Below are 23520 nucleotides of genomic sequence, written 5' to 3'. Positions count from 1 at the left end.
CACATTTTCCCTGTGTCTGCGTGGGTTTCCTCCGGGTGCTCCGGTTTCCTCCGATAGTCTAAAAGATGTGCAGGTTCGGTTGATTGGCCATGGTAAATTGCTCCTCAGTGTCAGGGGGATTAGGAGGATAAATACATGGGGTGACGGGGATATGGCCCGAGTGGGATTGTTGTCAGTGCAGGCTCGATGGGCCAAATGGTCTCCTTCTGCACTGTAAATTCTGTGATTCTAATCGGCACACTCCGGCACCTGTTCGGGTAACACTGAGGGAGAATTTAGCACGGCCAATGCACCCTAACCAGCATGTCTTTTGGACTGTGGGAGGAAACCGGAGCACCCGGAGGAAACCCACGCAGACACGGGGCGAATGTGCAGACTCCGCACAGATAGTGATTGCAGCGCAATCCATATTTTGCATACCTAACTCGTCAGCCAATCGCCTTCCATCTTCCGAGGGGACCACGCGGTCATCTTCCAGGTCAGATTTATTGGCAACTAGGATCACCTGAGCATTGTCCCAGGAGTAGGTTTTGATCTGCGTGGCCCTGTTTAGAAAAAAGGACACCAACAAGAGTGAAAACTCGACTGATAAAGCTCGCTTGATAACTCCATCCCTGGTCTGTGAGTGAATTCAATCACAGAAGGACATCGCTTGGTCTGTCATGACCTTGCTTCTTGGAAGAGTTGTCCAATTAAGCCTCATATCTCAAACCTTACTCCCCCAAATGTCTGCAAATTATAACATAGAATCATACAGCACAGAAGAGGCCCTTCGGCCTAGCGAGTCCGCACTGACACATTAGGAACACCTGAACTCCCACCTAATCCCATTTACCAGCACTTGGCCCATAGCCCTGAATGTTATGATGTGCCAAGTGCTCATCCAGATACTTTTTAAAAGGATGTGAGGCAACTCGCTTCCCCCCACCCTCCCAGGCAGCGCATTCCGGACCCTCACCACCCTCTGGGTAAAAATGTTTTTCCTCAAATCCCCCCTAAACCTCCTGCCCCTCACCTTGAACCTACGTCCCCTCGTATCTGACCCTTCAACTAAGGGGAATAACTGCTCCTTATCCCCTGTCCATTCCTCTCACGTGTCTGCTGCCCTTGTCGATGGTAGAGGTTGTGGGTTTGGACGGTGCTAAGGAGCCTTAGTGAGTTCCTGCTGTGTACCTGATGTGTGTCCAGATCACCAACAACCTGTCCTGGTCCCCTCCATGCCGACACGATAGTTAAGAAAGCCCACCAATACCTCTAATTTCTCAGAACACTAAGGAAATTTGGCATGTCAGCTACGACTCTCACCAACTTTTACAGATGCACCATAGAAAGCATTCTTTCTGGTTGTATCACAGCTTGGTATGGCTCCTGCTCTGCCCAAGACCGCAAGGAACTACAAAAGAACAAAGAACAAAGAACAATACAGCACAGGAACAGGCCCTTCGGCCCTCCAAGCCCGCGCCGCTCCCCGGTCCAGGATTGAATCCTGAATCCAGGATCCCCACCCAATTTTCCAGCCTATCTACATACCAATATCCTATCCACCGAGCTGTCCCTCACAGCTACGATGCTATGTTCATTACAACCTATTAACTCACCCCCACCCCCCTATTCCAGACCATGTGATCCCCAGGGAGAGGCGAAAACCCAGAGTGAAAAACCCCAGGGCCAATATGGGGAAAAAAAAAAATCTGGGAAATTCCTCTCCGACCCCCTGAGGCGATCGAAACGAGTCCAGGAGATCACAATGGCCCTGATCGGAAAATGCTTCCCAACCCTAGTCATTTCCACTTCCATGAACACCATATGAATTCCCTGCCCCCGAGACAGGTTCCCAACTATCCGCAGTCTCGCTCTGTACTGGCACCAGCAAGATGATCATAGAATGAAGCCTTGAAACGAGAAACAAGGAACAATTAGCCCGCGCCGCTCCCTGGTCCAAACTAGACCACTCTTTTGTATCCCTCCATTCCCACTCCGGTCAAAAAGGTCATGAATGTAGCCCAATCCATCACGCAAACCAGCCTCCGATCCATTGACTCTGTCTACACTTCCCCCTGCCTCGGCAAAGCAGCCAGCATAATTAAGGACCCCACACACCCCGTACAATCTTTCTCCCACCTTTTTCCGTCGGGAAAAAGATACAAAAGTTGAGAACCAACCCACTCAAGAACAGCTTCTTCCCTGCTGCCATCAGACTTTTGAATGGACCTACCTTGCACTAAGTTGATCTTTCGCTACACCCTAGCTATGACTGTAACACTACATTCTGCACTCTCTCGTTTCATTCTCTATGAACACAGAGGGTGGGGAGTGTCTGGAACAAGCTGCCAGAGGTAGTAGTAGAGGCGGGTACAATTTTGTCTTTTAAAAAGCATTTAGAGTTACATGGGTAAGATGGGTATACAGGCATGTGGGCCAAATGCGGGCAATTGGGATTGGTTTAGTGGTTAAAAAGAAAAAGGGCAGCATGGACAAGTTGGGCCGAAGGGCCTGTTTCCATGCTGTAAACCTCTATGACCACACTGTTAATAAACTGCCTTGAAGTGCCTTTGTACAACAGGCAGTTTGGGCAATGACAATTGATTACTCAGTAGCAAATACACCCAGCCCACAAAATTTAAGACTCATACAGCATGAGTCAATGCCCTCGGAACCTGTTTGCTAACCAGCATGCCAAGCCCTAACTGCATACTCCACCCCGCCGCCCCCCCCCCCCCCCCACCACCCACCCCCACCGTCGACCACTGTCCACGGTACCTGTACCCAGGCACACGTCAGTATCTGTGGCTCACAACGGAACACCAGAGGGAACCAATATCCCATCATGCATCACTGCAAGTGTTGCCAACTCTCCTGGATTGCCCTGGAATCTCCAGGAATTAAAGATTTATCTTCGGGAACACTTAAGTGGCTGTAACCACATCAACATTGAGAAAAAGATACTTGAAGGACTCTGGTTATGAAATGTGCAGCCCCTGGCCAATTGGCATGGGATGCTGAAGTACCGCAAAAGGTAGATGCCTTGGGCGACCAATAGAGTTACATGGGTAAGATGGGTATAGAGAGATACGGGCCAAATGCGGGCAATTAGGATTGGCTTAGTGGTTAAAAAGAAAAAGGGCAGCATGGACAAGTTGGGCCGAAGGGCCTGTTTCCCTGCTGTAAACCTCTATGACCACACCGTTAATAAACTGCCTTGAGGGTGCAGGGTGATGGCAGACACCTGATAAAACCTATAGGAATAGATCCTGCCAGAGTTGCCCACATCATTGCAAGAGTCAGCACCCACCCAACCCATGGCCTCCGCAAGAGTCAACCATGTCAGCAGAGGAATGGGCGGGGGCTGGAGGCAGGGGCAATGGAGGGCATCATGGGTGAAAAGGACCTCTTGCCGATGTCAATGATGGGGATGGGCGTTGTGGGTTTGACCCAGGATTTGTGTGCACTCACCAGTCATGTACGGCATTGAAGGAGTCTTGGTTGGCAATATCATACATCAGCAGGAATCCCATGGCACCCCTGTAATAGGCTGTAGTGATGGTGCGGTAGCGCTCCTGGCCTGCAGTGTCCTATGAAGATCAGAGACAAAGAAAATCAGTGCTACACAAGGCCCTGGCTCAGGAGAAGACCACTCGGAGCAGAAGACCATAAAACAAGGCAAGAAATCACATTTATATAACAGAAGTGGAAAATGCCCGCGGATGCTGGAAATCTGAAATATAAACACTGTCTGTGTGGAGTTTACACATTCTCCCCGTGTCTGCATGTGTTGCCTCCAGCTTCCTCCCACAGTCTGAAAGACGTACTGGTTCGGTGGATTGACCAGGCTAAATTGCCCCTTAGTGTCAGGGGGATCAGCAGGGTAAACACATGGGGTTAACTGTCTTGTTCTTTGGGCCGAAGGGTCTGTTTCCCTGCTGTAAACTTCTATGACCACACCATTAGTATTGACCACAAATGCCGACCGACCCACTGAACATTTCTTCCAATTTGAAGAATTTATCTTAAGCGATGATGGTAATGTTCCAGGTTCCAAGTACTTTGGGTTATTCATAGCAGTGCAGAAGCAGCTTGTTTGGCCCATCAAGTCTGCACTGACTCTCCAAAGGGGCATTTTACCTGGACCCAATGTGTGGGAGGCGGGGAGGGCGGTGGTGGGGGGAGTGGATAGGCTCAGTAAGTTTGCCAGTGACATAAAGATTGGCCGGGTGGTTTTAACAGTGAGGTTGAGTGTCTTGGGTTACAGGAAGATATAGGCGAGATGGTCAAATGGGCGGATAAATAGCAGATGGAATTTAACCCTGAAAAGTGTGAGGTGATGCACTTTGGAAGGAGTAATTTGACAAGAAAGTAGACTATGAAAAGTCTGACACTGGAAAGTTCCGTAGAACAAAGGGACCTTGGCGTGTTTGTCCATAGATCTCTGAAGACAGAAAGGAAGGTAAATAGGGTGTTGAAAAAGGCATAAGGCACACTCGCCTTTATCAATCGGGGTGTAGGTTACAAAAGCAGAGAGGTCATGATGGAGTTGTATAGAACTTTGGTGAGGTCACAGCTGGAGCACTGTGTGCAGTTCTGGTCGCCACATTATAGGAAGGATGTGATTGTACTGGAGGGGGTGCAGAGGAGGTTCACCAGGGTGCTGCCTGGGATGGAACATTTAAGTTATGAAGAGAGGTTGGGTAGGCTTGGGTTGTTTTTGTTGGAGCAGAGAAGACTGAGGGGCGACCTGATCGAGGTGTACAAGATTATGAGGGGCATGGACAGAGTGGATATGGAGCAGCTGTTCCCCTGAGTTAAAGGGTCAGTTACGAGGGGACACAAGTTAAAAGTGAGGGGGGGGAGGTTTAGGGGGGGGATTTGAAGAAAAACGTTTTTAGCTAGAGGGCGGTGAGGGTCTGGAATGCGCTGCCTGGGAGGGTGGTGGAGGCGGGGGGGCCTCACATCCTTTAAAAAGTATCTGGATGAATACTTGGCACATCATAACATTCAAGACTATGGGCCAAGTGCTGGCAAGTGGGATTAGGTGGACAGGTCAGGGTATTTCATGTGTCAGTGCAGACTCGATGGGCCGAAGGGCCTCTTCTGCACTGTAGTATTCTGTGTGATTCTGTGATTCTGTCCCCATAACCCTACGTATTTACCCTACTAATCCATCCAATCTGCACATCTTTGGACTGTGGGAGGAAACCGGAGCACCCGGAGGAAACCCACGCAGAGACGGAGAGAATGTGCAAACTCCACACAGACAGTGACCCGAGGCCGGAATCGAACCCGGGTCCCTGGCGCTGTGAGGCGGCAGTGCTAACCACTGTACTTTATCACATCCCTTCATTGACAAATCCTGAAGACATTTTCAATCTTTTAACAATGGAAAGATGCCTCTTGCACCTGGACTGATGACAATGTGAGAGCTTTAGACAGGAAGCTGCTGCCAAGCATCGCCTGAAACCTTAGCAACAGTAACTGGCCTAGAAGCAGGAAATAGCACCGTAACTTTAGGTCCATTGAAAATTGCCCAGTTGCTATAGGATTCACTAAGTGGGTGACGCACTCAGTGCCCGCTCTCTGCGAGGTTGCCTGAATGAGCTACCTGACAGGGAACATGCATCCAAATCGGCTTCAAAACACACTGAGAAACAGAAGCTGACTCACGGGGCAATCAGAGCTTTGAAATGCAAAGATTGGGAGGGAAGAGAATGATTGGCAGGGCTGCACAGTGGTTAGCCCTGCTGCCTCTCAGCGCCAGGGACCCAGGTTCGATTCCCGGCTTGGGTGACTGTCTGTGTGGAGTCTGAACTGCTGTATTCTCCCCGTGTCTGCGTGGGTTTCCCCCGGGTGCTCCGGTTTCCTCTCACAGTCCAAAGATGTGCAGGTTAGGTGGCTTGGTCATGCTAAATTGTCCCTTAGTGTCAGGGGGATTAGTGGGGTAAGTACATGGGGTTATGGGGATAGGGTCTGGATGGGATTGTGGTCAGTGCAGGTTCCATGGGTTGAATGGGCTCCTTCTGCACTGTAGGGATTCTATGAAGACTCGTTTGACAACAATAACTGGCCTTGACATAGCGTGTTTAACAGGAGAATTATCAAATAAAAATGAGACAGCGAGCCACACAATGAGCTGTTAAAAAAGGTGATCAAAGAATTAACGGGAATAAAGATGTAGGGAAGAGGTTTCAGGAGGGAATTACAGATCTTAGAGCCTGAGCCACGAAGGGATGGCTCCCAATAATGGAGTGACAGAAATCAGGGATACCGGGTCACGGAATTGGAGGAATGCAGAGAGTTTGAAGGGTTGTACAGGTGGAGGTGTAGAAAGAGATAGGAAAGGTGAAACCATGGCAGGATTACAAGAATGAAAGCTGGAGACATAGCCAGTATAGAATCACTACAGTGCAGAATGAGGCCATTCAGCCCATCGAGCCTGCACCGACAACAATCCCACCCTTTCCCTGTAACCCCATGTATTTACCCTGCTAATCGTCCTGACACTAAGGGGCAATTTAGCAAGGCCAAAATTTAGTTTATTTATTAATTAGTGTCACAAGTAGGTTTACATTAACACTGCAATGAAGTCACTGTGAAAATCCCCTAGTCGCCACACTCCGGCGCCTGTTCGGGTACACTGAGGGAGAATTTAGCATGGCCAATGCACCCTAACCAGCACATCTTTCGGACTGTGGGAGGAAACCCATGCAGACACGGGGAGAACGTGCAAACTCCACACAGACAGTGACCCGAGGCCAGGAATCGAACCCGGGTCCGTGATGCTGTGAGGCAGCAGCGCTAACCACTGTGCCACCATGCTGTCCAGTAGTTCCATATCACTCAGCAGGTACACCAGCCTGAGTCCACAGAACGTACTGGGCACTTCAACAGGTAAGTGTGGACAAGCCCTTTCCATTTTCTTGAAGTGAGGTGCATGGCTTCAGCAAGTGTCCTGATCTGCTGTATTCTCAGAATATGACGACCTTTGTGGAATGGTTGCTATTCCATGCTCGGCGGCAACACTCTTCCTCTTTGGAACCCAGTAAGATGTAGCGAGTGAATGCGGCATCATGGAAACATCGCCATGCCAGTCGTGTGACGGTATTCCCACTCGAATCTCTCAACTCACGTCTCGTGTGAATCTATTAATGTTTATTTCTTAGGGTCAAAAGTAGGCTTAGATTAACACTGCAATGAAGTAACTGTGAAAATCCCGTAGTGCCACCGTGTCACCCACCACCCCCCCCTCCCCATTTTACAGACACCCTTGTTTTCCATATGGTCCATATTGGAAAGGGAGTGCGGGGCAGCAGGGTGGCACAGTGGTTAGCACTGCTGCCTCTCAGCGCCAGGGACCCGGGTTCGATTCCCGGCTTAAGATTCTCTGAAGGTTAACGGGCAGGTTCAGTCGGCAGTTAGGAAGGCAAATGCAATGTTAGCATTCATGTCGAGAGCGCTAGAATACAAGAGCAGGGATGTACTTCTGAGGCAGTATAAGGCTCTGGTCAGACCCCATTTGGAGTATTGAGAGCAGTTTTAGGCCCCATATCTAAGGAAGGATGTCCCGGCCTTGGAAAGGGTCCAGAGGAGGTTCAGAAGAATGATCCCTGGAATGAAGAGCTTGTTGTATGAGGAACGGTTGAGGACTCTGGGTCTGTACTCATTGGAGTTTAGAAGGATGAGGGGGATCTTATTGAAACTTACAGGATACTGCGAGGCCTGGATAGAGTGGACGTGGAGAGGATGTTTCAGCTAGTCGGAAAAACTAGAACCAGAGGGCCCAACCTCAAGCTAAAGAGATGGTCCTTTAAAACAGAGATGAGGAAGAATTTCTTCATCCAGAGAGTGGTGAATCTGTGGAACTCTTTGCCGCAGAAGGATGAAGACCAGGTCATTGAGTTTCTTTAAGACAGAGATAGATAGGTTCTTGATTAATAAGGGGATCAGGGGTTATGGGGAAAAGGCAGGAGAATGGGGATGAGAAAAATATCAGCCATGATTGAATGGCGGGGCAGACTCGATGGGCCGAGTGGCCTAATTCTGCTCCTATGTTTTATGGCTTGGGTCACTGTTTGTGCGGAGTCTGCACATTCTCCCCATGTCTGCGTGGGTTTCCTCCGGGCGGTCTAGTTTCCTCCCACAGTCCGAAAGTCAAGCTGGTTAGGCGCATTGGCCATGCTAAATTCTCCCTCAGTGTACCCGAACAGGCGCTGGAGTGTAGCAACAAGGGGATTTTCACAGTAACGTCATTGCAGTGTTAATTTAAGTCTATTTGTGACTAATAAATAAACTTTACTTTTACTTTACTCGTCAATAATCCAGCAACCATAACAACAGAAAAATCTCTACCTGTGTGATGGAACTGTGCGCATGTTCAGTTCCAGAGTTAGAGGCTCTATCTGCCAGGTAAATGGTTCGACAGAAGTGTTAACCAATCACACAGCGAACATTTTGTTTGACCAATCCCATTGAATTTTGTCAAGTGCTTTTTCCAATTTCACAGTAGCCCCAAGCGCTTTACAGAGAATGAAATACTTTTCTCAGTTTACAGAGTCACTGTTGGAATGAAAAGTCATGATGTGGAGATGCCGCCGTTGGACTGGGGTAAACACAGTAAGATGTCTCACAACACACCAGGTTAAAGTTCAACAGGGTTATCATAGAATCCTACAGTGCAGAAAGAGGCCATTCGGCCCATCGAGTCTGCACCAACCACAATCCCACCCAGGCCCTATCCACATATCCCGACATATTTACCCACTAACCCCTCTAACCTATGCATCCCGGGACACTAAGGGGCAATTTAGAATGGCCAATCAACCTAGCCCGCACATCTTTGGACTGTGGGAGGAAACCGGAGCACCCGGAGGAAACCCACGCAGACACAGGGAGAATGTGCAAACTCCACACAGACAGCGACCCGAGCCGGGATTCGAACCCAGGTCCCTGGAGCTGTGAAGCAGCACTGTTAACCACTGTGCTACAGTGCCGCCCGTAGCACGAGCCACTAGGCTTTCGGAGCGCTGCACTCACCTGACGAAGGAGCAGCGCTCCGAAAGCTAGTGGCTTGTGCTACCAAATAAACCTGTTGGACTTTAACCTGGTGTTGTGAGACTTCTTACGGAATGAAAAGTGGCAGCCCAACTTTAACCATTGCTGAATCCCTCACATCCTGGGGCTTACCATTGACCAGACACCAAACTGGATGACTCATAAATACTGTGCTGCGAAAGGAAGTCAGAGGCTAGGAATACTGCGGTGAGCAACTCACTTCCTGACTCCCCAAAGCCTGCCACCCATCTACAAGGCACAAATCAGGAGGCATATTCCTCATCATTGTCTATTCATTTTCATATGAGACAGAGTTTGGTCATTTTCCTCATTAGTCCTAATAACGTCCAAACCTGTCGGAACTAAACCAGAGCAGTGAACGTGCAGGGTTCTGTCTGCACTGGCCCCAGAATGACTGGCACACCGTCTGTTCGTCCAGTTGTTCCATCGGATCCTCTGTTTCCACAAGAGTGTGAATTCCATTTGTTTTACACAGGGAACGTTGTATTGGGGCGTGCTCGATCCTCCAAAAAGAACTATTAAGGTCTAAGCCAGGGACCAGCAACATTTGTTTTCAAATCCAAAAACCTTTCCAAAACAATTTGCCTAAAAATAAAACCACTGGGAGTGACAAGACAGAACATTTAGCATTTTTAAACCAAATATTTGGTAAATTGCCATGTATCTCTAGTAAAGAATGCAGAGTGTGCATTTGTGATAAATTCAATACATGCCAATACATTTTTTTCATAGAATCCCTAATGTGCAGAAGAGGCTATTTGGCCCATCGAGTCTGCACCGTCTCTGAAAGGGCATCTTACTCAGGCCCTCTCCCCCACTCTAAGCCCATGCACCTAACCTGCACATCCTTGGACACTAATGGGCAATTTAGCATAGCCAATTCACCTAACCTGCACATCTTTGGACACTGAGGGGCAATTTAGCATGGCCAATCCACCATGTTAGTTGCATTGGCCATGCTAAATTGCCCCTTAGATGGGCTGAATGGCCTCCTTCTGCACTGTAGGGTTTCTATAAAGATGCAAGGTGCAGCAAAATGATTAGCTTTCTAAAGAAAATTTGCGACTCTCAATGTATCTTGACTTAATCTTTTTCAGGCTTTTTCTGCAGCAATGTGACCCAATTGCAACAAACACAATGTTAGGAGAGTCCAATGTGTGCCTGAGCCACAGGTTACAGAGCCTTGCTCGAGGTCTTCCTGTGTTCAAGGCTCATCTGCTTTTAGCTGCCTGGTTCAGGTCTTATAGAGAACGTATTTCCCTAATTCAAAGCATTGCCGAGTGACAGAACCGGTTTGGCTCCATTCAGAGCCAGTTTGGCAGATGCCCGAGGAAAGGAAACCATTCCCTTCGCAATCGAAACCACAATCAACAATACTGCCAGTTTACCTCATGCTTCAAAAGACACCTGGTTAGGTGGATTGGCCATGCAAAATTCTCCCTTAGTGTCCCAAGATGTATTGGTTAGGGGAATTATTGGGGTAAACATGTGAGGTTACGGGGATAAAGCCTGGGCAAGATGGTCTATCGGAGAGTCGGTGCAAACCCGATGGGCCGAACGGCCTCCTTCTGCTGGTTAAGTGCATTGGCCAAGCTAAATTCTCCCTCAGTGTACCCGAACAGGTGTCGTAATGGGTGACACGGTGGTTGGCACTGCTGCCTCACAGCTCCAGGGACCCCGGGTTCGATTCCCGGCTTGGGTCACTGTCTGTGTGGAGTTTGCACTTCCTCCTCATGTCTGCGTGGGTTTCCTCCGGGTGCTCCGGTTTCCTCCCACAGTCCAAAGATGTGCGGGTTAGGTGGACTGGCTGTGCAAAATTGTCCCTTTGTGTCCAAAGCTGTGCAGGTTAGGTGGATTGGCCATGCTAAATTGTCCCTTAGTGTCCAAAGATGTGCAGGTTAAGTGGATTGGCCATGCTAAATTGTCCCTTAGTGTCCAAAGATGTATAGGTTAGGGGAATTAATGGGGTAAATATGTGGGTTTACAGGGATAAGGTCTGGGCAAGATGCTCTGTCTGAGAGTCGGTGCAGACTTGATGGGCCAAATGGCCTCCTTCTGCACTGTAGTGATTCTATGATGATTCTCTGATTAGGAAGAGGAGGGGGCCATTCAGGTTTTCAAACCTGTTCCCGTGAAGATATTTTTCTTGCTTTATATTTTCTACCTTCTCTGATCAGATGGAAAATTAATTCATCGGGCCCTTGGTCAATACACCATCATTATTTTAAAACACCTCAAATGTCATTATCCTCCGAATCAACACGGACTACAACCAAAGTTGATCAAGTCTTCATCCATACATTCCTGGCACATTCCTGATTAATTTCTTGGGCTCCTTCAAACACAAACATATCCTTCTTGAGATAAGAAACACAACCTTGGACCCCAATTTTAAACCTAATCTGGCGGATAGGAAGGGGCTGAGTCAGATAAAGGACCCACCAAGTCACTGGCCTTATAATCGGGCCTAGTAAGTCAGGCTTTCAACTCAAACAATCCATGCTGTTGATGGACACACTCGGAAGTGCCACTGGGAAGGCGATGGCCTAGTGATATTGTTGCCAGTCTATTAATCCAGAAACTCAGCAAATGCTCTGGGGACCCGGGTTCGAATCCCTGCCGTGACAGATGGCGGAATCTGGATTCAATTTTTTTTAAAATCTGAATTTAAAAGTCTAATGATGACCGTGAAAGCATTGTCGATTGTCGGAAAAAAACATCTTTTGATTTGATTTGATTTATTATTGTCACATGTATTAACATAGTGAAAAGTATTGTTTGTTGCGTGCTATACAGCCAAAGCATACGGTTCATAGAGAAGGAAAGGAGAGGGTGCAGGATGTAGTGTTACAGTCATAGCTAGGGTGTAGAGAAAAATCAACTTAATGCAAGGTAAGTCCATTCAAAAGTCTGATGGCAGCAGGGAAGAAGCTGTTCTTGAGTCGGTTGGTACGTGACCTCAGACTTTTGCATCTTTTTCTCGAAGGAAGAAGGTGGAAGAGAGAATGTCCGGGGTGTGCGGGGTCCTTGATGGCTGCTTTGCCGAGGCAGCAGGAAGTGTAGACAGAGTCAATGGATCTGGTTCCTTTAGGGAAGGAAATCTGCCGCCCTTACCCGGTCTGGCCTACATGTGACTCCAGAGCCACAGCAATGTGGTTGATTCTCAACTGCCCTCGGGCAACTGGGGGTGGGCAATAAATGCTGGCCCAGCCAGCGACGCCCATGTCCCATGAATGAATAAAAAAAACCCTCCCCAGAATTGCCTGGGCGCCTCCAAGAACGAAAACCCAGAACACCGCTGGGATAAAATCCAGGAGATAAACTACTGGGGGATTGAAACAAAAAAAAAAGATAATTTTTAAACAATCTGCGATCGTTTTATCCTCACTAATTACAAAAATACTGGACGAGGCTGTTTGACTGACGGTGTTGAATCATCCAATCAGATAATGAAGAGTATCCTCTTTGGATTGGCTGGTTCGACAGCCAATAAAAGGAGGAGTGGCCAGGGTGGTGCAGGGGTGGGGTGGTGGGGGAGTGGGCAGGGCTCTTGGTAATGTAATGAAACCTCCAAGAATATCTACAATCTTAATCCTGTGTGCAGGACGAGTTAGTTTGACATTGAGGCGTTGTTGGTTAAAATACTCTTAATTACTGATAAGGTCATACTTAAAGTATCAAAGCCAGTCATGTTTGCAAACCTCATACTGTGGGTTACTACAACATAAAGCTTAGGTGCCCTTTCAAATGTGCATACCAGAGGAGAAAGCTAGCGCTTGTTAAATGGCTTCATAACATCCCATAACACAACAGAGTTTACATAATAGCTCTTTATTTGTGCAGTTAAGTGTGAGATGCTAAAGTCAATCCTACCCATTCATAGAAAAATAGGAGCAGGAGGAGGCCCTTCGAGCCTGCTTCGGCATTCATCACGATCATGGCTGATCGTCCAACTCAAGAGCCTCATCCTGCTTTCCCTCCATAACCTTTGATCCCGTTCGCCCCAAGTGCAGCCGCCTCTTGAATACATTCAATGTTTTGGCATCAACTACTTCCTGTGGTAATGAATTCCACAGGCTCACCACTCTTTGGGTGAAGAAATGTCTCCTCATCCTCAATGGTCAACCCCGAATCCTCAGACTGTGACCCCTGGTTCTGGACACCCCCCCCCCAACCATCGGGAATATCCTCCCTGCACCTACCCTGTCTAGTCCTGTCAGAATTTTACAAGTCTCTGAGATTCCCCCCTCATTCGTCCGAACTTCATGTGGGCGGCACGGTGGCACAGTGGTTAGCACTGCTGCCTCACAGCGCCAGGGACCCGGGTTCGATTCCCGGCTTGGGTCACTGTCTGTGCGGAATCTGCACGTTCTCCCCGTGTCTGTGGGGGTTTCCTCCGGGTTTCTCCCACAGTCCGAAAGACGTGCTGGTTAGGGTGCATTGGCCGTGCTAAATTCTCCCTTAATGTACCCGAACAGGCGCCAGAGTGTGGCGACTAGGGGGATTTTCACAGTAACTTCATTGCAGTGTTAATGTAAGCCTTACTTGTGACACTAATAAATAAACTTTAAGCTTCAGCTATGGCCTATTCACCAGCGTCTCCAAATGAAGATTGGAAGCTGCTCCCTCAACAGCAAGAAATTATTAAACCCGATATCCCCTCCTTCACCGGGTAACGACAGAGCCAGAATTGGCTCCACTCCAACTGTGTGTTTGAAGACAAACAAGAGCTGGTGGCTTGGTAAGAGGGATTAAGAATGGCTTCATAGAATCATACAATGCAGAAGGAGGCCATTTGGCCCATCGAGCCTGCACCAACCACAATCCCACCCAGGCCCTATTCCCGTAACCCCACGCATTTACCCTGCTAATCCCCCTGACACTAAGGGTTAATTTAGCCTGGCCAGTTCAACCTAACCCACACATCTTTGGACTGCGGGAGGAAACCGGAGCACCCGGAGGAAACCCACGCGGACACGGGGAGAAGGTGCAGACTCCGCTCAGACAGTGATCCGAGGCTGGAATCGAACGCGGGTCCCTGAGGCTGTGAGACAGCGGTGCATCACCCTGCCGCCCCTATTGAGTTGAATGTCGGGGAGAACATTCAGATCTCTGATCCGCAGGCATTACCTTTTCCCCATTCCCTTTTGTGTTATCTTTTTTCATTTCAGGAAATCGATCAATAAAAATTGGCTATGGAGGTGAATGAGTGGTGACAGCTACTCACCACTGATGTGCAGTGACTCAAAACTGATCTTATCAATAATTAAAAATAGGACAATTGAGAGTGTCACCAGCTCCCTCTCATTGATTGAGAATACATTGCATGGCGATGGGTTCGGTATTTTTGAAGTTCTTAAATTAAACCTGCTTCCCATTGCTTTTATTATCCAGATTAAACTGTGCAGAGACCAAAATATTCTCCTGGTCCCCAAATTACTTTAACTGTCAAAGCACAAACACAACTGACAGGAGCATTGAAAGCATTGAGTGAATGTAAAGCGCGTCACCGGGAGTTCTGATTTCGACTGTGCTCCCTTTAAGAGATAGAAGCAACAGAAACTGGAAGCGGGAGTAGGCCATTCGGCCCTTTGAGTCTGTTCTACCAAACTGCACGCAATATTCCAGATGTGGCCTCACCAACGCCCTGTACAATTGCAGCAAAGCATCGCTATTCCTATACTCAAATCCTCTCACTTTGAAGGCCAACACACCATTTGCCTTCTTTGCTGCCTGCTGTACCTGCGCGCTTACTTTCAGCGACTGATGATTGTGGTTTCCATAGAATCCCCACAGTGCAGGAGGAGGCCATTTGGCCCATCGAGTCTGCACCGACTCATACTCGGGCCTAAGCCATGATCTCTCATATTTAGCCTTCTAATTCCCCCAATGTATATATCTAGGGACACAACTTAACATGGCCAATCCACCTAACCTGCACATCTTTGTTCCAACATCTGGAGAACAATTAATCTCTCTGAAAATAGGTAGTTGAAAAATGCACACAGGGTTACAACATCATTTAGAAACATAGAAACCCTACAGTGCAGAAAGAGGCCATTTGGCCCATTGAGTCTGCACCGGCCACAATCCCATCCAGGCCCTACCCCATATCTCTACATATTTACCCTCTAATCCCCCTAATCTACGCATCCCAGGACACTAAGGGGCAATTTTTGCATGGCCAATCAACCTAACCCGCACATCTTTGGACTGTGGGAGGAAACCGGAGCACCCGGAGGAAACCCACGCAGACATGAGGAGAATGTGCAAACTCCACACAGACAGTGACCCAAGCCGGAAATCGAACCCAGGTCCCTGGAGCTGTGAAGCAGCAGTGCTAACCACTGTGCCACTGTGCCGCCCACAACCACTGTGCTACCGTGCCGCCCATCATTTATTTGAACAGAGATATTCTGCAATTCTAAAGAGGCTACAGTGTTGACTGGGTTGACACTGAGTAGGGATTTGGAGTATTGTGTACAGTTTTGATCACCTAGTTACAGGAAGGATGTAAATAAGGTTGAAAGAGTGCAGAGAAGGTTCACAAGGATGTTGCCGGGACTTGTGAAGCTGAGTTACAGAGAGAGATTGAATAGGTTAGGACTTTATTCTCTGGAGCGTAGAAGATTGAGGGGAGATTTGATAGAGGTGTATAAGATTTTGATGGGTATAGATAGAGTGAATGCAAGCGGGCTTTTTCTGCTGATGCTAGGGGAGAAAAAAGCCAGAGGGCATGGGTTAAGGGTGAAAGGAGAAAAGTTTAAAGGGAATATTAGGGGGGGCTTCTTCACGCAGAGAGTGGTGGGAGTGTGGAATGAGCTGCCGGATAAAGTGGTAAATGCGGGGTCACTTTTAACATTTAAGAAAAACTTGGACGGGTTCATGGATGAGAGGGGTGTGGAGGGATATGGTCCAAGTGCAGGTCAGTGGGACTAGGCAAAAAATGGTTCGGCACAGACAAGAAGGGCCAAAAGGCCTGTTTCTGAGCTGTAATTTTCTATGGTTCTATGGATCACTGCAGAGGCGACAGCTGAACACTGCAGTATACAGGCCTCAGCTCTCTGGGTCTACATGGCATATGATGAATCACAATTCCCCCTAAGCTAGGGTAGAGTAAAGGATAAGGATAGCAAGTAAGGTTAAACTGAGCCTTTACCTGACGCAATTTTTCCAAAGCCATTTCAGCCTCTTGACAAAGATGAAGCGTTAGTTCAAGCCCAGAAGGGGATGCGATGCCTCATCCTGTCAGCTTGGATCTCGGTAGATCGAGCCCAAGATGGGATGAAACGTCTCATCTAGTCAGCTTGGATCTGGTTTGTCCCTCAGGTGGGGACCATGATTGGAGTTAATTTGAATTTTTTTTTTGATTCATTCGTGGGACTCGGGCATCGCTGGTTGGCCAGCATTTATTGCCCATCCCTAGTTGCCCCTTGAGGAGGTGGTGGTGAGCTGCCTTCATACAAACATATAATCCCTCCAGTGCAAAAGTAGGCCATTCGGTCCATCAAGTCTGCCCCGGCCACAATCCCACCCAGGCCCTATTCCCGTAAACCCGCATATTTACCCTAGCTAATCCCCCTGACATTAAGGGGCAAATTTTAGCATGGCTAATCCACCTAACCCACACATATTTGGGCTGTGGGAGGAAACCGACGCAGACACGAGGAGAATGTGCGGACTCCGCACAAACAGTGACCCGAGCCGGGAATTGAACCCGGGTCCCTGATGCTGTGAGGCAACAGTGCTAACCACTGCGCCACCGTTTGATCAAACCCAAGATTGTCAGCTTGGATCTGGTTTGTCCCTCATGGGGGGGGGGGGGGGGGGGCGCGGTGGACACGGCACACGTTTGGACTTAATTTGAATTAGATTTTTTATTCATTTGTGGCACATGGGTGTCTCTGGCTAAGGCAGCATTTATTGCCCATCCCTAGTTGCCCCTTGAGAAGGTGGTGGTGAGCTGCCATCTTGAATCGCTGCAGTCCATATTCTGTGGGTTGACCCACAATGCCGTTAGGGAGGGAATTCCAGGATTTTGACCCAGCGACTGCGAAGGAACAGCCGATATATTTCCAAGTCAGGATGGTGAGTGGCTTGGAGGGGAACTTGCAGTTGGTGGTGTTCCCATGTATCTGCTGCCCTTGTCCTTCTAGATGGTCGTGGGTTTGGCTTTTTTTGATTAGAAATAAAGTACCGGAAGGTACCCAAAAAAAATCAACAGGTTTAAGAGATATCTCAGATTCGTAGAATCCTACACTGCAGGAGGCGGCCATTTGGCCCATCGAGTCCGCACCGACCACAATCCCACCCAGGTCCTATCCCCGTAACCCCATATATTTACTCTCCTAATCCCCCTGACACCAAGGGGCAATTTAGCACGGCCAATCAACCTAACCCGCACATCTTTGAACTGTGGGAGGAAACCAGAGCATCCGGAGGAAACCCACGCAGACATGGGGAGAATGTGCAAACTGCACGCAGACAGTGACCCGATGCTGGAATTGAACCCGGATCCCTGGCGCTGTGAGGCAGCAGTGCCAACCCACTGTGCCACTGCCATCTTGAATCGCTGCAGTCCACGTGCTGTGGGTTGACCCACAATGCCGTTAGGGAGGGAATTCCAGGATTTTGACCCAGCGACTGCGAAGGAACGGCCGATATATTTCCAAGTCAGGATGGTGAGTGGCTTGGAGGAGAACTTGATTTGATTTGGATTTGATTTATTATTGCCACATGTATTATTGTTTCTTGCGCGCTATACAGACAAAGCATACCGTTCATAGAGAAGGAAAGGAGAGAGTGCAGAATGTAGTGTTACAGTCATAGCTAGGGTGTAGAGAAAGATCAGTTTAATGCGAGGTAGGTCCATTCAAAAGTCTGACGGCAGCAGGGAAGAAGCTGTTCTTGAGTCGGTTGGTAGGTGACCTCAGACTTTTGTATCTTTTTCCCGAAGGAAGAAGGTGGAAGAGAGAATGTCCGGGGCCTGCTGCCCTTGTCCTTCTAGATGGAAGTGGTCGTGGGTTTGGCTTTTCCGATTAGAAATAAAATACCGAGAGGTACCAAAAAAAACCCAACAGGTTTAAGAGATATTTTATCTTGTCCTCTTGCTGCATTAGCGCTGGTTATTGACGAACCAGCTAGATCTTGCCAAGCCACTGGGCTCAGAGCCAAAGAAAATGCCTCACTGGCAGAGTTAGTGAGCAGGAGGGCCACAAAGCAGGAAAAAACAGAGCAGTCTCCTGTAAAACCTAATCCCGTCTGCCCCTTGATGGAGCTGCGTGATTCTTACTGAGGGAACTGGGTCCTATCCGGTCGCATGCAGGATACAGCCTACCCTCCCCCCTCCTGCACCCTTCCCCGCACACACTCGAGAGTGTTTAGTGAGTGAGTCAGCCCTGGATTTCGCACACCCGCCCATCAGCGACAAGGACAATTACAGGTTTACTTTTTGGGCGGATTGAAGGGGCCTCCGCACATTCTGTCGCTGACTTCCTGGATTCCTGCCTCAGCAATACTGCCTACAGCAATCACATTGCCGCGACTAAACTCCTGCAAACTGCGGGGTCATAGCAACCACTAAACATGACAGCTCAAAACTCAGGAAGCAAAACGATACCAACAGGGCAGCCAGACGAGGGAACAGTCTAACGTTGTAGTCAAATAGCTCCCTGCGTTATTCCCCAAGCGTAGTCAACCGTCAAACTCGGAACTTATTTCAAAATCAATCATAGTCGCAAGGCTTCACCGAATTTTTTGAGCACCTCTAGGTAAACATACCCCATTTGAGAATCATCGAATCCTTACAGTGCAGAAGAGGCCATTCCGCCCATTGAGTCCACACTGACTCTCCAACAGAGCATCCCAATCAGGCCCTATCCCTGTAACCCCACTAATCTCCCTAACCTGCAGATTTTGGGACACTAAGGGGGCAACTTAGCATGGCCAATCCACCTAACCTAGACATCTTTGGACACTAAGGGGCAATTTAGCATGGCCAATCCACCTAACCTACACATCTTTGGACACTAAGGGGCAATTTAGCATGACCAATCCACTTATCCTACACATCTTTGGACTATGGGAGGAAACCGGAGCACCTGGAGGAAACCCACGCAGACATGGGGAGAATGTGCAAACTCCACACAGACAGTGACCCGAGGCCGGAATCAAACCCGGGTCCCTGGTGCTGTGAGGCAGCAGTGCTAACCACTGTACCACCCAATCACATGTAGGCCAGACTGGGTAAAGGCAGCAGAGTTCTGACCCTAACATGAGTGAACCAGATGGAATTTTAACGGTATTTCGGTAGTTTCCAGGATGCAAGTATTTAAAACAAATTTATTTAATTAATTGAATTTAAAGTCCCCAGTTTCTGGGGTGGGATTTGAACTCGTGTCTCTGGATCATGAACTCTGGATTACCAATCCAGTAACGTAATAACTACACAATGAACCCCAAGTTAAGGGGAGGCGATGGCCTAGTGGTATTATCGCTGGACTATTAATCCAGAACATGCTTTGGGGACCCGGGTTCGAATCCCGATACGGCAGATGGTGGAATTTGAATTCAATAAAAAAATATCTGGAATTAAGAATCTACTGATGACCATGAAACCATTGTCAGAAAAAGCCATCTAGTTCACTAATGTCCTTTAGGGAAAGAAATCTGCCGTCCTTATCGGGTCTGGTCTACATGTGACTCCAGAGCCACAGCAATGTGGTTGACTCTCAACTGCCCTCCAAGGGCAACTAGGGATGGGCAATAAATGCTGACCAGCCAGCGACGCCCATGTCCCAGGAATGAATAAAACAAAAGGTTGGAAAAATCAAGGGTTAAAGCCCCACTCCTTGAGGCTCGAGCACAAAACCCAGGCTGACACACCCAGTACAGTACAGAGGGGGTGCTGCACTGTTGGAAGGGGGGGGGGACATCTTTCACATAAGACATTAGACTCAAGTTCCATCAGACCTCAGGGGTGAATGTAAAGCTTCCCCACAGGAGTTCACAAAATGTCTGATAAAAATCTGAAAGAAAATAAAAGAACAGGACACGAAGGATTTAAACTCTGAAGGGAATACATTTCTGGAACACATACCCATATCTGTAGCTTCACCCGTTTCTCATTCCTGTAGACGGTTTTCACTTTGAAGTCAATACCCACTGTGCTGACAAAGGCAGATGTGAAGGAGTCATCGGCGTATCGAAACAGAAAGGAGGTCTTGCCAACGCTGCTGTTACCAATAATCAGCAACTTGAACATGTAGTCAAAGTTCTGGTCGGCAGCATCTTTCTGCACTTGCTTGGACTCATTCGCTGAGGCCATCTGTCGGGGACAGAGATAAGAGAGAGAGTGTTTTTTATTATTAGCGTCAGTGATGAGCCTAGCCACCTTTCCCTTCAAGTAGGGCTTATTCGGGTAGCACAGTGGGTTAGCATTGCTGCCTCACAGCGCCAGGGACCCGGGTTCGATTCCCGGTTTGGGTGACTGTCTGTGTGGAGTTTGCACGTTCTCCCCGTGTGTGTGTGAGAGTTTTCTCCGGGTGCTCTGGTTTCCTCCCACAGATGTCCCCCCTCCTACCCCCCGACAGTGCAGCACTCCCTCTGTACTGCACTGGGTGTGTCAGTCTGAGTTTTGTGTTCAAGCCTCAAGGAGTGGGGCTTTAACCTTTTATTTTTCCAACCCTTTTTTTGTTCATTTGTGGGACATGGACGTCGCCGGCTTGGTTAGGATGCATTGGCCGTGCTAAATTCCCCCTCAGTATACCTGAACAGGCGCCGGAGTGTGGCGACTAGGGGATTTCCACAGTGGTTTCATTGCAGTGTTAATGAAAGCCTGCTTGTATTAATAAATAAATTTAAAAAACAATAAAATATATTCTACACTCTTAAATCTAGAGAAGGTTTCACACTGAAATTGTAACATTACATATCGCAATTTCATCAATTATATAGAAGCATCCTTTCACAGGTATCACAGCTTGGTATGGCTCCTGCTCTGCCCAAGACCGCAAGAAACTACAAAGAGTCATGAACGTAGCCCAATCCATCACTCAAACCAGCCTCCCATCCATTGATTCTGTCTACATTTCCCGCCGCCTCGGAAAAGCAGCCAGCATAATCAAGGACCCCATGCACCCCGGACATTCTCTCTTCCACCTTCTTCCGTCGGGAAAAAGATACAAAAGTCTGAGGTCACGTACCAACCGACTCAAGAACAGCTTCTTCCCTGCTGCCATCAGACTTTTGAATGGACCTACCTCGCATTAAGTTGATCTTTCTCTACACCCTAGCTATGACTGTAACACTACATTCTGCACCCTCTCTTTTCCTTCTCTATGAACGGTATGCTTTGTCTGTATAGCGCGCAAGAAACAATACTTTTCACTGTATCCCAATACATGTGACAATAATAAATCAAATCAAAGACTGTAACACTACACTCTGCAGCCTTTCCTTTCCTTCTCCCCTATGTACTCTATGAACAGTATGCTTTGTCTGTATAGCGTGCAAGAAACAATACTTTTCACTGTATTCTAATACATGTGACAATAATAAATTAAATCAAAATCAAATGAAGTATCTATCGAACGTCAGTCCTATCTGGTTCTACTTGAGAATCCAATGGAGTTTACCGAGCCTCGGGTCCCATCAGGATCACCATTCTTCAGGAGCGCCCTGGAGTCTCCAGGAATTAAAGACTAATCTCCTGGGCATTTCCAAAACAAAAAAAAAAATCACTGGGTGCTTTCAGAGATATGGCATTTTCTTCTATTTGTTTGTGGGACAGGAAAACATTGACAACTGGCGTGATTTATCCAATTGAGCCACAGAAAGAAAGAAAATAGAAGCAGGAGGAGGGTAGCACAATGGTTAGCACTGCTGCCTCACAGCGCCAGGGACCCGGGTTCGATTCCCGGCTTGGGTCACTGTCTGTGTGCGCGTTCTCCTTGTGTCTGCATGGGTTTCCTCCGGGTGCTCCTCAAACTATGATCCCTAGTCCTGGACTCCCCCACCATTGGGGAACATTCTTTCTGAAGAGAATCTACCCTGTCTAACCCTGTTAGAATTTTATAAGTCTCTATGAGATCCCCTCTTCTAAACTCCAGTGAATACAATCCTAACCGACTTAGTCTCTCCTCATATGACAGACGTACCATCCAGGAATCAGCCTGTACTTCGCTGTACTCCCTCTATCACAAGGGCATCCTTCCTCAGATAAGGACACCAAACAGAAGAGTGAAGGAGTTCTCGCTGGGGTCATGATCAACATTTATACCTCCACCGACAGCACTGAAACAGATCTCCTGCTCATTTCCACAATGCCTCTCATGGGAGCTTTCTGTGCACCAAGATTATCCGCCATGCTCCCTACATGTCTGTAGTCTTCACACAGAGGATTAATGTAGATCTGAGTACAGTATCGCCCCCACACCATGATGCAAGAGAGCACATGACCCGCACCCAGGGACAGTCTAGCGTTGGACAGAGACGTGTGTACTGGCCAGCACGGAGACGGCCAATAGCTTGTATCCAAGACTTATAGTTAACCTACACAGGACAACAAAGGTTTCTTCAGCTGTAACCAAGTACACTTCAAAAGCATTTCACTGGCTGGGATTTGGGATGTCTTGAAAGGTGCTATAGAAATGCAAGTTCTTTTCTCTTCAGGAGCACCAAGGCCAAACATGGTGCCCCTATTGCAACCAAGATCAGGTTCATAGAATCATACAGTGCAGATGGAGGCCATGTTTGGCCCATCGAGTCTGCACCGACCACAGTCCCAACCAAGCCCAATCCCCATAACCCCATGCATTTACCCGTGCTAGTCCCCCCAACACTAAGGAGCAATTTAGCATGACCAACCCACGTAACCCGCACATCTCTGGACTGTGGGAAGAAACCGGAGCACCCGGAGGAAACCCACACAGACACGGGGAGAAGATGCGAACTCCACACAGACAGTGACCCAAGCCGGGAATCAAACCTGGGTCCCTGGTGCTGTGAGGCAGCAGCGCTAACCACCGTGCCACCGTACCTCCACACAGACCAGCTTTGGAGCAAGGATTCTTCCTGCATCGGACTGCAGGAGAATAACCGCAGGAACCCAGCTGGCGAGGATCCAGTTTTAAATGTTTTATAATGGGAAAATAGCAGGTACTCTTCGTGAATTAAAGTTTATTTATTAGTGTCACAAGTAGGCTTACATTAACACTGCAATGAAGTCACTGTGAAAATCCCCTAGTCGCCACACTCCGGCGCCTGTTCGGGTACACTGAGGGAGAATTTAGCACAACCAATGTGATGCGCGATAAATCACACGGGAGGCTCAATTGTACCCGGGAAATAAAGGCTTTTATTACCAACAATAACGGAGCTACTATATACAATATACAATCCCAGACTAAAGGGTCACCAGACAGAGCAGTGGCCTTTATACATCTCCAGGAAGGCGGA

General features: G+C 48.2%; 1 protein-coding gene across 2 annotated transcripts in view; it reads right to left on the bottom strand.

Moving 5' to 3' along the window:
- Positions 1–23520, bottom strand: part of rab3da (RAB3D, member RAS oncogene family, a) — a 58306-nt gene that overhangs the window by 4085 nt on the left and 30701 nt on the right. For both annotated transcript variants that reach the window (XM_078235086.1, XM_078235087.1), the window contains 3 exons: positions 20162–20389; positions 3454–3572; positions 421–545 (listed from right to left, as the gene is read on the bottom strand). In XM_078235086.1, the coding sequence (XP_078091212.1) occupies positions 421–545; positions 3454–3572; positions 20162–20389 (472 nt within the window). Of the gene's footprint in view, positions 1–420; positions 546–3453; positions 3573–20161; positions 20390–23520 lie in introns of those variants that run through there.

This window comes from Mustelus asterias, chromosome 19 (assembly GCF_964213995.1).
Source record: "Mustelus asterias chromosome 19, sMusAst1.hap1.1, whole genome shotgun sequence".
In the NCBI taxonomy this organism is placed as follows: domain Eukaryota; kingdom Metazoa; phylum Chordata; class Chondrichthyes; order Carcharhiniformes; family Triakidae; genus Mustelus; species Mustelus asterias.
The sequence above is the reverse complement of the archived record's forward strand: the minus strand, read 5'-3'. Positions and strand labels throughout refer to the sequence as shown.